Source organism: Thunnus albacares, chromosome 14 (genome assembly GCF_914725855.1).
Source record: "Thunnus albacares chromosome 14, fThuAlb1.1, whole genome shotgun sequence".
Taxonomy (NCBI): domain Eukaryota; kingdom Metazoa; phylum Chordata; class Actinopteri; order Scombriformes; family Scombridae; genus Thunnus; species Thunnus albacares.
The window spans coordinates 4628275-4643800 of NC_058119.1; the positions used below are offsets into that span (position 1 = coordinate 4628275).

Below are 15526 nucleotides of genomic sequence, written 5' to 3' on the forward strand. Positions count from 1 at the left end.
ATAACCTTTAATTACATTCACTTAAGTAGTTAAGGAAATTTTTGAGCTACTTAATTTGAGTGTTTCCATTATGTGCAACTTTGTACTTTCACTCCAACACACAGAGGGAAATATACTCCACTACATTTACAGTTTTTAACAATCATAGTTACTAGTTACTTTTCACAGAAGACCTTCTAACATATCACAGTAGGGAAAGAACAGGTGTAAATAATAAAATGAATTATGTATGAATTCCATTTAGCTGCTTCAGTTTTAGGGTGCTGGCTCACTAACACACTGTCATGACTTACAGGGACAGGGAGCCATCGTTATGTTATTAGTAACACCTGTGCTTTTCCTACTCTGACCATGTAGCACCACCTGAACCTGCTACAGCATTAAAATGATGCTTATGGGTCAATATATTAATGATATTGCAAATGGGAATGTTTTGTATGGCGATACTTGTCTTTAATAAATAACTGGATATGTTTTGGACTACTGGACAGAATCAACAAGCAATTTGTGTAAATAACATACATAATAGATAGTAGTTTCTCCTGAAAGAAGAAAAAACTTACTGGTGAATTAAAACAGCAAGAAAAGTTTCCATTTTCTTAATGCAAAGTAAATTTCTACTGGTGGGGAAATGTAGCTTTTTATCAGTCAACATTTTTAGTCAGTTTTATCAGTCAACATGTGCTACAATCATAACATGAGACCAAAATCAACACCCACATCAAACCTCAAACAGTTAAACAGCTCAAATAACTGCATTTGATGTAAAACCAATCTTATCAGTTACTTGTTATAATACGAGTTTAAAGTGTTATGAAGTATTTACTCTAAACTCAAGTGAAATGCAGTTGTTTAGTGTGTACTAGTGTATTCTTCTCCACCCATAAGGAAGTATATTCAAGCTGCATAGTGAGATCATGTAGCAACGTGTGTGTATCTTACCGAGACTCTGTTCAAGCGCCTTCTGGATACTAAGCCATCCGCATCCTGTGCAGTCCAGTCCATACACAACCAGATAGAACATCTCTGCAATTTATTTAGATACCAACATTTAATGAAAGAGGAAATCTTAATAGAAGTTGTACCTAAAATTTATAACCACAACAATGAATATATAAATAATATGGGGTGCAAACCAATTGACCCTCCTAAAAACAGTGTGGACTCTTTAAGGAACTATTGATAGAAAGAAACAGAAATAGGTGCCCCTCTTGTAAATACCAAATTAGTATTCTGTGTTACAATACTGCACATTGTGTGTGTTAACATTAAATTTGAGAATAAAGAATAAATAGGATGAGGCCTACAGGCTAACAAAAGTGACACTGTACTGATTTTCCTCAACAACTTCAGCCCTCTGAGCACAGCTTCTCTGGTTGTGCCACTTGGTATAGCAGTTTCTATATGGCATCAGACACAGAGGCACCTTTCAGCTCTGGCACATCCAAAACATCATCTGGTGCCTGCTCTGAGATTTGCAGTGGCTGCACTGCATACTCCCAACAACCTGGTACCACTTGGTAGGCTGGATGACCACAAGAAGGCCTGTGACTGAGATGTTGCAGGGGAGGGGTGTGGAGCATTGGATGGTGAAAGCACATCCAAAGGGGAAGAAGGAGCAGAAAACCGCATTTCTCCATCCTTTGGATCAACAGGACCACTCTCCTCTTGACTGAAACTATGCACACACAGTCAGGCAGGGATTTAGTTGATGTTGCTATAACCTAACTGGCAGCAACAACAGAGATCTTGTACAGTACACGTGCTACTACAAAGAGGGAGCCTGGCTCCAGACTACTGAATTACTGCCCGCGTCTCCAATCTTATTAGTTATTTTAGTGCAAATAGAGGACAATAATGAAGAAAAACGAAGCAGACACTCAGTCAGATTATCAAGTTAACTAAGAGGCTCTGCAGCTGGTCAGAATTTAGCACTGTTTTTTTCTAAAGAAATATAATTTCATAAAAAAAATATTTAGTTAGAAAAAGCAGTGTTTATATACAGTTCTGCATATATGACATCTATTATTATTATGTTTTCTTTTTTTTTTTTTTATTGTTGCCCCATGGTGTCTAGTTAACTAATTCATCCCACTTTCTAAATAAAATCAAATAAATATTTTATTTGATTTTTTGTGTATATTCATACACAGATTTTTCATTAATCTTGTAATAAGGATGCTCTGGCACATATAAATGTGATGTCACTAGTCATTTAGTTAAATACTGTAGTTCCCCCACATTTATTTTTTTGTCTGAGGAGGATCTGTGTTGTGTTGAGACATCACTAATTAAAGATTAAGGAAGCTCTTATTCCACTGTTTGGGTAGTTCTCTATTGTATACTCACTGATTTCTCTGAATATCCAGCACCTACCACATTGAGGTTTTGTACAGGTGGATGCACACCTGACTATTCTAACCACATGTCTGATTAAACATTTAAATGATCTTTAAGGCTCACCTTGGGTTGCTATAAATTTGAATAACCCTTTTTTAAAAATTGTTATATGCCAGAAGAGTCAAACTGGCAGGGTACATTTTGTGCATTTCATTATTATAAACATATTGTAGGTAATTAAATTGCAGAAATGTAACCAAAATTTTGCATTTGTCACACATTGACAATACACGTTGAGTTGTGAGATTTTAGACACTGCAGACAGGACCTGCGTGCTTCCAACATGCAATACAAGGATATTTACTATTGCTAAGTGAATGCTATTTCATGGTGAGATATTGTTTCGATTGGAGATATATTCTACAGGTCATACAGAGGATGCAGAGTTTGCAGTGGCACTGATTTAGTTACACCTAAAAGAAATGACAGTAGCTCTGTCCTTCCTATATGCCAGTAAAACCACAACATTTTAGGTTAGGATTGACTGTATATATATATATATATTTATATACAGACTATGGGTTAGCTGGGTTAATTATCTAACTGAAGAGCAGGTGGTTGGTTAGCCCCAAAATGGCTACTTTGTTTAACCTATTTGCTATGCCACCAATCAAAATAATACATAAGTGGAAAGCATACCTTACGCATTTGCATTAACCACATGAGCTGAGTTACCTGAAACTATGTAGCGTCAAACTCAGCGGCAACCTCCGGGGCTGTAAAATGAGGCCAATGCGGAAGTGCCAAAAACTGCAGTTCATTGAATGGCCACTTGAGGCTGGCTCCAAAAGCGAGTCAATCCCTCAATCCCCATAGACCCCCATGTTAAAATGCCCAACTTTACAACAGAAATAAACATGTTTACAGCCTGGTACAAAAAACGGTTTAGCTCTCTATAACTAATTTCCCCTTTCATGACAACTGTACGGGGGGTGATTTTTTTATATAACTCACCCGTTTAAATTTTATAAACCGTAAAGTTATGCATAATGAAGGACATGGCTGCTTTGAGTGACAGGTCCGCCAGCCGCTAGGTGGCTTGTTTCAGCCATTCCGCCCGCCTGTTTGCCCATTTTTGATTGGCTGGGAGTTAGGCAGCATCACGCACTGCCAATATGGCGACGGCCGGAGCGGCTCACATTGAGCTTCAAAAGCTCTTCAGAAACCAACAGATGACGTCCAGGTAACTACGTCCACATTTTTATACAGTATAGGTGTCAAACATATGTAAAAGTGTGTAAGCGTAATGGCTGACACAAAAAAAACTACGCCAGGAACGGTCAGGGGCGTCGTTTGCGTTTAGCTAACGCTACGGCTAAAGCTAACAACCTCCACACATACAAACATGCTAACATCAAATTTGACGACAGAAAGTAGAATAACGGCTTTTAAATGTCATGTTGTTGGTCTGATGTGGTGCAGTTTAGACAAAAAGATTGGTTCTTCGTGCTTTTTTGCGGGCATATTCTCCATTAAAAGTTAAAAGTAATGTTTGTAATTGTGTAGCCGCACTTACTTCTATCTATCTATCTCCCGCACTGGCACGACGGTGTTACCTGGAAACAGCCAGTCAGTGGTGCTGACAGCGTAATATACATCTCATGTGGGGGTTTCATGTGTTTTATCCAGCAGAAGCCACGACTCACTGAATCGTCTGCCCGACATTTTCAACGAAAGAACCTGTCCCGCTCTTCTTCCAAGTAAGTCTACCTGCAGCCTGAGTATCTACATGACACACCCAATTTACTACACGTTTCACTTGGTTAGGTTTAGCCATGAGCAGTGAGACGGTGAGGGTTAGTGGTGGAAGTTCAGATTCTTTACCTAAGTAAAACTACCAACACAGTATTGTAAAGATAGTTTATTAGTAAAAGTCCTGCATGAAAAATCCTACTAAAGTACATAAGTATTATCAGCTTGATGTAGTTAAATTATTGCAGTAAAAGAAGTGGTTTGGTCCAACTGACTGATATGTTATTATATATGACATCATTATATTATTAATACTGAAGCATCAGTGTGTAAGTAGCGTGCCACTGTTGTAGCAACTATTTAGTCCAGTGGTTCCCAACCAAGGGGTCGGGCTCCTCCAAAGGGTCTCCAGATAAATCTGAGGGGTCGTGAGATGATTAATGAGAGATAAAGAAGAAAAAACAAAGTTCTGATACACAAATCTGTTTCCAGTTTTTGGGATGGGCTGTTGTATAGTGAAGTTGAGGTTTCGTCTTAAGTCTGCATGACTACAATTAGACCCTTCTGGCTGATGACAAGGATGACATTTTTTTATATTAAATATATTAAATTAAATATTTTTAAATTTTAAAATGTTAGAATGTGTTTATGGTAGTATGGTGACTTTATGATTGAGTAGCCAACATCCAGACACTGATTTAGAGTTTGTATTTCCATATAAGCTAATATTTATTAAAGATATATATGCCTTTGCACTAGTGTCTTGTTTTACAGTTTACATTGTCTTTGCACTACTTTCCTGTCTTGTAGTCTATATTGTTTTTGCACCACAGTCTTCGTCTTTTGCTTTACTATGCACAGATTTGTTCAGTTTATGCTCTTATGTTTTATGTTGTGTATTTTATGTCTTGCACTCTCTACCTGTTTAACTGTTGCAGCATAGGCTCCTGGGAAACCATATTTCATCCCAAATGTATACTTGTATGTGGATAAAGATAGTATTTTACTATAGTGTTCCTAAGACATAACCTTTTTCAGTGGTATTTGTATAGTACTGCATCATATTTTGTTTTCTGCTCATAATTGTCACTTGTATTAATAATCATAATAATATTTTAAATAAGCATAGTAGTAATAGTAGCTGTATATTGTCCAGTGAAATAATTAATGGGACTGACTGAGTGGGACTGATAATTATTATGATTCTGATCTAAATTAATCACAGCATACATGTTATAAACTCTCCTCTTGGCAACTGTATTGTTATAAATAAAATTTAAACATCATGGAGTAAGCATGATGTATGTGCAAAAAGCATTTTAATAAAAAACAATCTATGATGGAGACAACATTAATGTGGCCATCAAATCATGGAACACATGTTCTACTAAGCTCCACAAAGGTTGTGTACAGATGTTTGGCATGCAATGTGAATGTTAAAAAGAAGGGAAGCATAATATACACTATTCATCCTGCAATGCAACCGCCTACAGTGCATTGTCTGTGTTGTATGCTCTGACAAAGGTTGCATGATTTCAAAGCTTAAACCTGCTTTTACTTGTTTTGGTCACTTGGGGGCAGCAGAAACAAGCTGTAAAAACAACAGTGGCTTATCATCTTGACATATCTATTACTTTATAAAGTTGATATGGGGAACCTGTTAGCAAACAGTTGCTTATTTACACATCCAGCAAATAGCATTCATTTGAAGATGGCCACCTGATGCATGTGAGTGTAATATTCACCCTCCTTTGAGTTCTGTTTTGGTCTCCACCAACTCCTGAGACAAATATCTGGCTCTTTAGCTGCTAGATGCTTGAATATGTTGTATTCTGCAGTTTGGTTTATCAGAGTTTTTCAATGAAATATCTAACTTTCCTTGATATTGTACAGTACAACAATGAGGTATCTGAGCATTATCTAATGTTACATTCATGTTCTGTTTGTCTTGCTTGTGTTTCATACTTGTATCAATTAGATTGCATCATAAAACATAATCATTTTTGTTTTTTGCATGCATAGTATGTCTGTATATATGCATCTTTTCAACTACAAATCTATTGTATGTCTGTACTGTAGAGTCACACACCAAGATTGTGGCCACCACTTAAATTATTTGAACACCCCCTCCCTTTCATAGCTTTCATTTTCTGAAGTGTGCTGTAGTATTCCACAATTAACAAAAATCATGTTATTTCTTAATATTTAACTATCTCACCTGCAAGCTATTAAAACAAATATTCTAGAGAACAAAATAAGCACAAAGAAAACATCAAAATTTAGTTCTTCTGCTCATGGCTGATAGGTTTGCCATTTCTGATTTAATCAATTAAAAATAAATCAATTCTGATAACAGAATAAAATTAGTTTAGGTACCAAAAAAAGGGAAGCAAGTGAAATTTGCTGGTTGACTTAAAGGTTGTGTTTTTGGTCGACTGTCTCACTGGTCAATTGTCCAGTTGGTCTATTCCCTTCTAGGCACAATTCACTCCCTGCTGAAGCAGTTATTGTGTTTCACCTTTGTAAGACGTTGTTAGACTGTGTTGATACCGCAGAACAAATGGCCAGTATTGTGGAGATATGGAGCGGTGAGCTGTTATTTTATAAGAGACTCACTTAATCCCATAGTAATCCCTGTATTAGATCACACTCTGATGGTGAAACAAGCGCCGGAGAGGAAGAACCGTAGGCAGGCAGAGAGCAGCCTGACAGCAAGCTGACACACACACACACACACACACACACACACACACACACACACACACAAAGGATGGACATACATACAGGCGCCTACTCACATAAAAGCCTACTGCATACACACAATCAAATATACGCACATGAACAGCGATGCACACATGCAGATATAAATGCCTGCTCTTATCCACATACACACACACACTGCAACAGCAGCAGCAGTGTGTCACATGACCACAGTAAGACCCCCCCTGAGATGAGTTTGTGAGTGAAGGAGAGCGCCAGAGAGAGAGAATAGCTTCTCCACAGATGGAAACTAGGACACCAAACCCCTGTGTGTGTTTGTTTTGCGTCCTGCTGCATCTGCGTGTGTGTCTGCGTGTCCATCTGTGTGTGAGTGTACTTGTGTCTGTCGAGGAGCAGGAGTCTGTATCTGCATGTGTGCATCATTGCTCATGTGTATACAGTGCGTTTGTGTGCTTGTGTGTGTGTGATACAGTGTAAAAATGAATAATCCAGCGGTGAAATCTTGGGAGTTTGCATAGCTGGATGTTTGTTTCCTGGAGAGAGAAGGCCATTTGTGTAACCACAGACTGTACACTATGTGAAACGGGTGAACAATTCCCAATGCATACTCTTCAGTGGTGAGTATGTTCACAATATCAGATGAGTTTTCTCCTTTTCTCTCAAGATAAATTAGTGGTTTATATCCATATAAGTCAAGGTTGCTTTGGATTTGTGTTAAGTGCACACCGGAAGAAAAAACATAAGTCTTCACTGTCACTGCTACTGATAAAAACTGATTTTGACTGAAAGCTGATCTCATTTTGGGGGAAAAATGAACACAAGGAGACACTGCTGGTGAGAGGGGAAGAGGAAAAACTCAATCAGTCTAATGCATTTAGAAAAATGTGTCTGTGGCTCAAAGGTACAACAAATCTCTTTGTCACTTTGGCAAATAACCAACATGGATCTAAATTACTAAATCGTGAAAACTTAGCTGGAAAAAAATCAAGAGAAAATGATCAAATGTAGGCTACAATCAGTACAGGAAGCATTAGCTCGTGGATTATACTATGTTTTAGTTCGTTAGCTAGTTAATCAGTCAATTAGTTAAATGTGACTACAAAACAAATATCAAAAATCCAAGGTAGGCTAATATATTTAAAACTCAGAAAATACCAGTGTATCTCCTGGATTACGATGGCTGTTATGGATACTTCCCTACTGTCATCATGTCTTCATGCAAACCGCTGTTGCATTAGCTTCTTCCACTCAATGCTAACCCTACAGTTTCTTTCATGTATTTTTCTAAAAAGATGAATTTTTTTCCTGGGGTTTACTATCCATATTCTAGGAAAAATGAAATTGTACTACAGCGCTAACAATTCTAATTAATTGACAATTAATCTGTCAGCATACAAAGAAGCACATAACACATTGTAACTGTTGGTTTCTTCCTTATCCATGATATCCATCCACACTCTCTTTTAATGTCATCTTTTCAACTTATTAGCCTTTTAGCTTATTTCTGCCGTCTAAAGATACCTACATTATTCATCTCTCCCCTTCCTGCTACTGTTCTACTACTGCAGCCACTTGACTAGCTTCTTCTGTCTAACTGGTGATGTTTCATCTAGGAATGTCTTGGGCTTGTCAGAAACTGTCATCAAAGGTCATCAAATGCAGCTAAAAACAGAAATATTACAGCACCCCTTCATTCACAAATGTGTTTTGCTTTTTGTTTCTTGTATGTGCAGAGTTTGACAATAGAAGGTTGTTTTCACATTCATCTGCTAAAAGGGAAAGTTTCTCTGTGTTCACTGAAAATCTGATTTAACATGACAAAACCTGGAAGTTCTGTATTCACTTCGGCTCTGTATACAGAATATAGATCAATTTACTGCATATAAACACTGTATGGAATTACTGTAGACATTGTGCATTTTAACTATTATATATCTGAGGATATCTGACTGAGTACTGTGCACTCTACTTTCACACTGGAATCTATCCAGTGCAACCACAGTCTTCTACTGTAGGTCAATGAGCAGCTCCACTGGAGCAGCTGGCAGTTAAGTGTCTCGCTCAAGGGCACATCGACAGCAGTTGGTGAGGGAGATCTAAGTGTTAACTCCTTCATCTTTCCAATCTGCATTTACCCTGCCAGTTTAGGAATTCAACATTGTGACTTTTTCAGTTACCACTGTAACTGTAACTACTACTGTACCAGAAACTGAAATGGTTTGTGAAATTCAGAATCCAAGAGTATTCATGCTAAATAATATGGAACAATCATACTAGGAGGAATAGTAAAGATGCAAAATGAAATCAACAGCAGCCTTAACTTAGTAAACACAGCCACAAGACATGTTTTTTTATTTTCCACAGTAAGAAGTATCAACTCACATACGTGTCACATGTCACTGACCATCTGAACAGTGGCCTTGCAGAGGGTCCAGAGAGGGTCAGCTGCCTCTTCAGGGTACATCCCAGCACCGTGTTATCAAGCTCATTATCAACATCTATGTAAGGCCAATAAACAACCACTACCACAGCCCCTCGGGAGGAAGGAGGGGCGTCTGTTAGTCACATCCATCTTAGGAGAGCCAGTAAGAAATCATTCAGTCCAGTAACTCTGTCTCATTTCTTTTTACTCTAGGTAGGAGCACCAGCCTTAACTTAAATAACAAGTTCAACATTTTGGAATAAACCCTAATTCACTTTTTTTTTTTTTTTTTTTTTTTTTTTTTTTTTACCAAAAGTGAGATGGGACTCTCATGTCTCTGCACAAATATGGTGCTGGATGTGATTAGCCTAGCTTAGCACAAGGACTGGTGGCCCATGTAACTCCCCCTAAAACAACATGTAGTCATTTGGCTGGATTATACAGACAATACTTGTTAGTAAAGGATCAATTCATTGTTGTTTTTGGTATTTTCAAAGTTCTGACAATAAGAAAAATAGGACTCATCCTTTAAGTATGGAGCCTGGATGTGGTTAGTCTGTCTTAGCAAAAAGACTGGAGGCACCGAGAAAGGGTTAACTTGGCCCTGTTGCATAGTCATTGCACTGTTGTCTGCAAAAGAAACAGTTTTAGCACATACATAACTCCTCCTAAAACCACAAATGGCCAGTTTTACATTTCTGTTAAGTTAGTAAGCATTAGAGGTGCTGGTAGGCATATTTTTGAACTACAGAAAAAGCCAGACTGGATGTTTCCCACTGCCTCCAATCTTAAAGCTAAGCTAGGCTACCTCTGTCCTGACTCTAGCTCCGTACTTAACGTACAGACATGACAGTCATATCTTCTTGTCTAACTCCTCGGAAAGAAAATAATTATATTTTCCAACATGCTGAGATACTTCTTTAAAGGAAAGCCAATGTCAAACAAAAAGATCCTTTTTGTTCTCTCAATTAGAGCTGCAACTAACAATTATTTTCATTATCGATTAATCTGTCTATAAAATATCAGAAAATGGTGAAAACATTGATCATTGTTTCCCAAAGCCCAAAGTGACATCCTCAAATGTCTTGTTTTGTCCCAACCAACAGTCCACAATCCAAAGATATGTAGTTTACTGTCATTTAAGACTAAAGAAACCAGAAAATATTCATTTGTATTATTATATTCATCTGAGAGACTGGAGACCTTTTTCTCTTAAAAATGACTAAAAAGGACTAATCAATTATCAAAATAGTTCCACTCTCAATTACACACTACTATTACACACTTAATTATAGTTCATGAAAATTCAAGATCAAGCATTCAAAGTCTCCAGAAAACATCAATCAGATCTGACACCTTTTAAACAGAGTTCGAAAGTATGAACTGTCATGTTTTTGTTGTCATTGTGAAAGCAGCGCATGTCACTGTCTGTTTCCATCTCTCCAGCCAGCAGCTCGACAGCCAGTGTGCACTAAACTTGACATATTGTCATGTAACACTGCCAGGCACCATTACACTTCCTGCTATCGCCTCGGATCGAGCAAAAACACACCGAACGCCTGCTGCCTAACAGGTGAGACAAATCCCACATATCCCCAAGGGAGGGGAGGGGAGTGGGAGGAGGGGCGGGACCAGGAAGTAGCATCAGCCAATGACAGCTTGACGTATGGCACCGGCAGCATGCGAGGCGGCAGCCGTAAACGAGGGCGTCTATAAATCCTGCGCTAAGGATGAAAGACTGCCACAAAGGAGATTAGTGTCCACAGCAGCTAATGAGGTACTATATCAGCACAGCCCGGCACCCGCAGAAAAACACACTCACACAGACATACATATACAGTACACACACACATACACGCACACAGAGGAAGCTCATACACAAATAAGTGCATTTGCAGGCACCTATGTGCATTGTATTTGTACAGTAACACGCAGAACAATATTCTTACAAGCAAGCACAATGCATGATGGGCACACACACACTCTCACAAACACACATACAGTACACACACACACACGGGCCATATCTACAGTTAAGTGAGTTGATCAATATTGAAATTCACTTTGGCTCCCTCAGACAGTACACAAGGGCCAGGTCAGGGCCTTGTTCCAGAGGACAGATGTAACATATATTTCCCTGACACAAACACACACACGTGCATCATCAGCGGGTCAATGGGAGGACGAGTTTACCTCCAGCTCCTTTCTCTCTCTCTTTCACACACAAATACTACCCTTTCTCTGAATGAAGACAAAGATAATGGAGAGTGTGTGTGAGCTTAGGCAGGTATTTACACACTGTTCCCATCGTAGGAATGTGTGAATATGTTACTGTGTTTTGGAATCCCCAAGACCCAACCCCACCCCAACCATCAGCACGTTTTACACACCCACATGCTCACACACACACTCTGTCCTTGATGTTAGAACTGTAGTGTAGAAGACTGAAGGAAGTCATGACACTGCACTTCCCTTTTTCACCACTAAATGTCTCCAGTTAGCAAACATAGCACCTGGTAACGTTAGGGTCAGCTCCAAGGGTGTGTGTGTTTGTGAGTGAGAGAGAAAGAGAGAAATCAAGAGAGGAAAGTGTGTGTGTGTGTTTGATATCCACAAGTATCCAGTTTTTAAGTCTTAAGTTTTATTTAAGTTTCTGACTGACTAAAACTGAGATGAATAATGAGTTGACTGTTGACTGAAGACATTCATGTAATATATAGTATTTTAGAAGATGTAAAAGGGTCGCCATGTATTCATACATCTGAAGTGAACCTCCTCAACCCATGCCGGAGCAACTTACATCCAGTCTTAGAAAATGCATTTTGTTCAGACAAGGATTGTTCAAACTGACACAAGTTTAATTTAAAGGGGCATTCCATCAGTTTTACACATCAAGACTAGTTGGCAGTACTGCTCAGCCTGTGAATACAGTTATGATGACTTCTGTATCTCTGGAGAAGCTTTGTCAAGTCTGGGAAAATAATCCAGATGATGATGTCGTCAAGATTAAAATATCACAACTTGCGCTTGAAGACTTCAAATTTATAGTTTCATTATGGCAAGTGTAGGGCTCAGTGTTTTTGGAGCTTGATCCACACTAGGAACTAAAAGTCGGTTGACTTTGAATATTTTTAAGGTGTCTCTTGTGAGGCCTTCAACATAATGGAAGTGTAATTCTTAAATCTGTTAAATAATAATAGTATTGTCAAAGTTTCCAAAGATACCAAATACTGGGCCAGTCAGGCTAAACTATGTGTATACAATAGTGCACAAGACATATTATAGACATCTAGAATGTCTGTTTAAGCCTTGGTGCAGCCATAAAACAACATGAGATCATGAATTTGAATATTTCACTCAAAGCACAGTAGGTGTTTTATAGCTTTAATGAAGACTGGCTGGAACAAGCAGGAAAAGTGTAGAAAAAAACTTTTTTTTAAACTTTAAAACTCGGGCTTTAAAAGTTTAAATCATCATTTAAAGGTAAAGTCAGCGATTCTAATACACTTTTTGGCAAATTCAGCAAATATCTCCTCATGGTCCACTAGATGTCCATTCTGTGTGTGCACTCAAAAACAATCCAGTGTTCATACACAGCCCTGGCTCTGTAAATGGGCATGAAAACACACAAAACTCTACTCCAGCCAATCAGCAACACAGGGCGTTCATGCTCATGCACAGGACGGGGGGGGGAGTCATCAGAACAGCTGTCTGTGTGAGAACACAGTCTCCCCTCTCCATCACCTGTTGAATGGTGGGAGAGAGAGGCTGTGTTTTTTCTCATGGAAGAGATACATGGACAGAGACGCTGAACGCAGGTCCAGTGAGAAGTGGGGAGGCTGTGGAGAGTGTGGATGGACTGTTGTGCTCACATGAGATGAAATTGTCTTTCTGCTCATGATGTGTGTGAGAGGAACAGAAGTGACTCTATAGCTAATGCATCACTCTGGATTCCACAATATTTCTCTTTTGGTCATTGCCATGGCAATGTGTATCCATGAATTTGGTAGGCAGAGCTTCTGAAGGAGCATGAAGGGTTTTATTTGTTCAGGTGTTAAGTTCAAATACCAAAAATTGTTCTCCAGAACAACTGACTAACTTTAAATCACCCACGTTGAAAGACAAATAACACATTATTTTGCTGTCTAGAAACTTTCTGTTATTAGAACTACATTAGTAACTACTTATTTTTTAACCTTTTCTACCTTTCCGAACCTTGGATAGAACTTCATTATGCTGGTGAAACATATAAACACGAACAGCAACACTGAACACTCTGAGGAAAATGTCCACACTGTCTCCATCTTACGCAAACAAGGTAAATTTGTTTTTATGTGTGTATGTGTACAGGAGCATGTAAATGTGTTGTTTGTGTGTGTATAACAGCCATAGGCAGTATGGTGGATAGTGTGCTTGTATGCGCAGAGAAACACCATACAGTGAGAATGTGTGTGTGTGTAATCCTGCTTTCATAAGAGCGTGTACAGCAACAACCAGGAGAGAGATGGCCCCCTTAAGACCAGTCAATGAGAGACGGACGTGGAGACGGACGCAGCTAGCGAGACTGGCGATCAATAGTAATCATGAGGCGCTGTGGCGTTAACAGCAGATGACACATCGCTCAGGCTTTTCTACTGTGCTGCACCCTGACACAAAGCAGCACAAAGGCATAATTCCTTGGAGGTTTAGATCAATAGATATACATTTGCGCAAGTATCAGGCGCACAGTAAGATTATTTTTAAGGTATTTTTGCCTTTATTTGATAGCTGATTCCTGTCAAATTTCAAGACTAACTTTGTCAGTCACAATGGCCAGCAAAAGGAGTTACAAGCTGGTAGTTTCTACACTCAAATTCTGCTTTAGAGGCCTGAGAGAATCCTGGGACCATCACTGAATTTGATAAGTTAGCAATGTAGCAGTAGTAATGCTGCACAATTAAGTGGGACTCTGTTGAGGCATGACACAGAGTTGCCTCTGAGCTCACAAACAAAACTATTACGTGAACATCATGGCAAGATAAATGAACATGTTGAGTCTCCTATAGCAAATTCCTAAATGTAATAAGAAGCTATAAACACTCACAGATTCAGGGAGTAAGACTACTGTGATGCTAGCAGTAGTGGTAGTAGGCATAAGACAGTCCTGAGCAGAGGTAGGTCAATAATCTTATTATACAGACTGCTTCATTGACTGACAGTGGGTTGTATACGCGACTTAAAAGAAATAGTTCAATGTTTTGGGAAATAAGTTTATTGGAAATTTTGTCTGAGTGAAATGAGAGGATCGTTATCACTCTGTCTCTGTGTTAAGTACAGAACTGGAGTCAGGACATATCAGCCTAGCTTAGCATAAAGACTTGAAGCAGGAGAAAACAGCTAGTCTGGCTCTCTCCAAAGTTCAAAAATACACCTACCAACAACTTCATAGCTCACAAATACACTATGTCTTGTTTGTTTAATACAAATACTAACAGAAACATAAAAATTACTATTTACAGTTTTTCCATCCACGTACATCTGTGCAGGTTGTCAGACATGGTCATGAGCACAGGTTCTGGTGTAAATCTCTGTATAAGCACAGTCTTACCAAACCTGTCAACCTCACTGACAACAAGATTCAAGGAAGCTGCGCACAGTCACTACACCAGCTGTTGTTTGGCAAGAAATAGTCCCAGCACATGACAAAATGTTGGTTGTGGAATCAAATCAAATCAAATGGTAATCTGTGTAACTGTGATGCAAGGTGTCAGCCATAGAGATGTTGGTAGCCATTTTTTTTTTTCTGTTTCCCTCTATCTCCAGTTTTTCTGTGCTGAGCTAGGCTAACCACGTCCTGACACAAACTGAAATAACTGCTATAAACAATTATATTTTACTACTACTAATAATACTAACTTTATTTGTATTTATTTGCACCTTTCACAACGCACCAGAGTAATGATTTTCATGAATCCTCTCCTGCTAGTGAAAGATAAAACACATCTATTTTTTGAATTTCTAAGAGTAAGAAAATGATAAACAGGGAAAAGGGAAAACATATGTCTAAAGACACATTACATCTTGCTAATGTATCTAGTGCTGAAACAATTACAGTAGATTAATCAATTAGCCGGGTGGTTCCATGACAGTGACTCTGATTTTAATCAGCAATGATAATGGGAAAACTAGAAACAAAAGAAGCCACATTTTTTTTAACATTGTCAAGACCGTGAACTATATGTTCCTTTTCATGCATGTTTCTCATTAACCTCCGTAGTTTTTACACATTAAAGACAAAAGGCTCCTCTGCTA

The 15526-nt window shown here is 38.6% G+C and overlaps 2 protein-coding genes across 24 annotated transcripts in view; one reads left to right on the forward strand and one right to left on the reverse strand.

Annotated features, from left to right (window-relative positions):
* LOC122997566 (regulating synaptic membrane exocytosis protein 1-like) overlaps positions 1–15526 on the reverse strand; it is a 101127-nt gene that overhangs the window by 52566 nt on the left and 33035 nt on the right. For 14 of the 20 annotated variants that reach the window (XM_044373808.1, XM_044373788.1, XM_044373789.1 and 11 more), the window contains exon 5: positions 943–1026. The exons of 2 other annotated variants lie outside the window; for them this stretch is intronic. In XM_044373808.1, the coding sequence (XP_044229743.1) occupies positions 943–1026 (84 nt within the window). Of the gene's footprint in view, positions 1–942; positions 1027–1507; positions 1679–3075; positions 3144–3916; positions 4019–15526 lie in introns of those variants that run through there. 4 more of the 20 variants (XM_044373802.1, XM_044373799.1, XM_044373803.1 and 1 more) reach the window with 4 other exon arrangements.
* asrgl1 (asparaginase and isoaspartyl peptidase 1) overlaps positions 3522–15526 on the forward strand; it is a 60827-nt gene continuing 48822 nt past the window's right edge. The window contains exons 1-3 of one of the 4 annotated variants that reach the window (XM_044373809.1): positions 3522–3583; positions 4030–4100; positions 10682–10808. The gene's annotated coding sequence lies outside the window, so the exon portion shown is untranslated. The remainder of the gene's footprint in view (positions 3584–4029; positions 4101–10681; positions 10809–15526) is intronic. The other 3 variants (XR_006407238.1, XM_044373810.1, XM_044373812.1) reach the window with 3 other exon arrangements.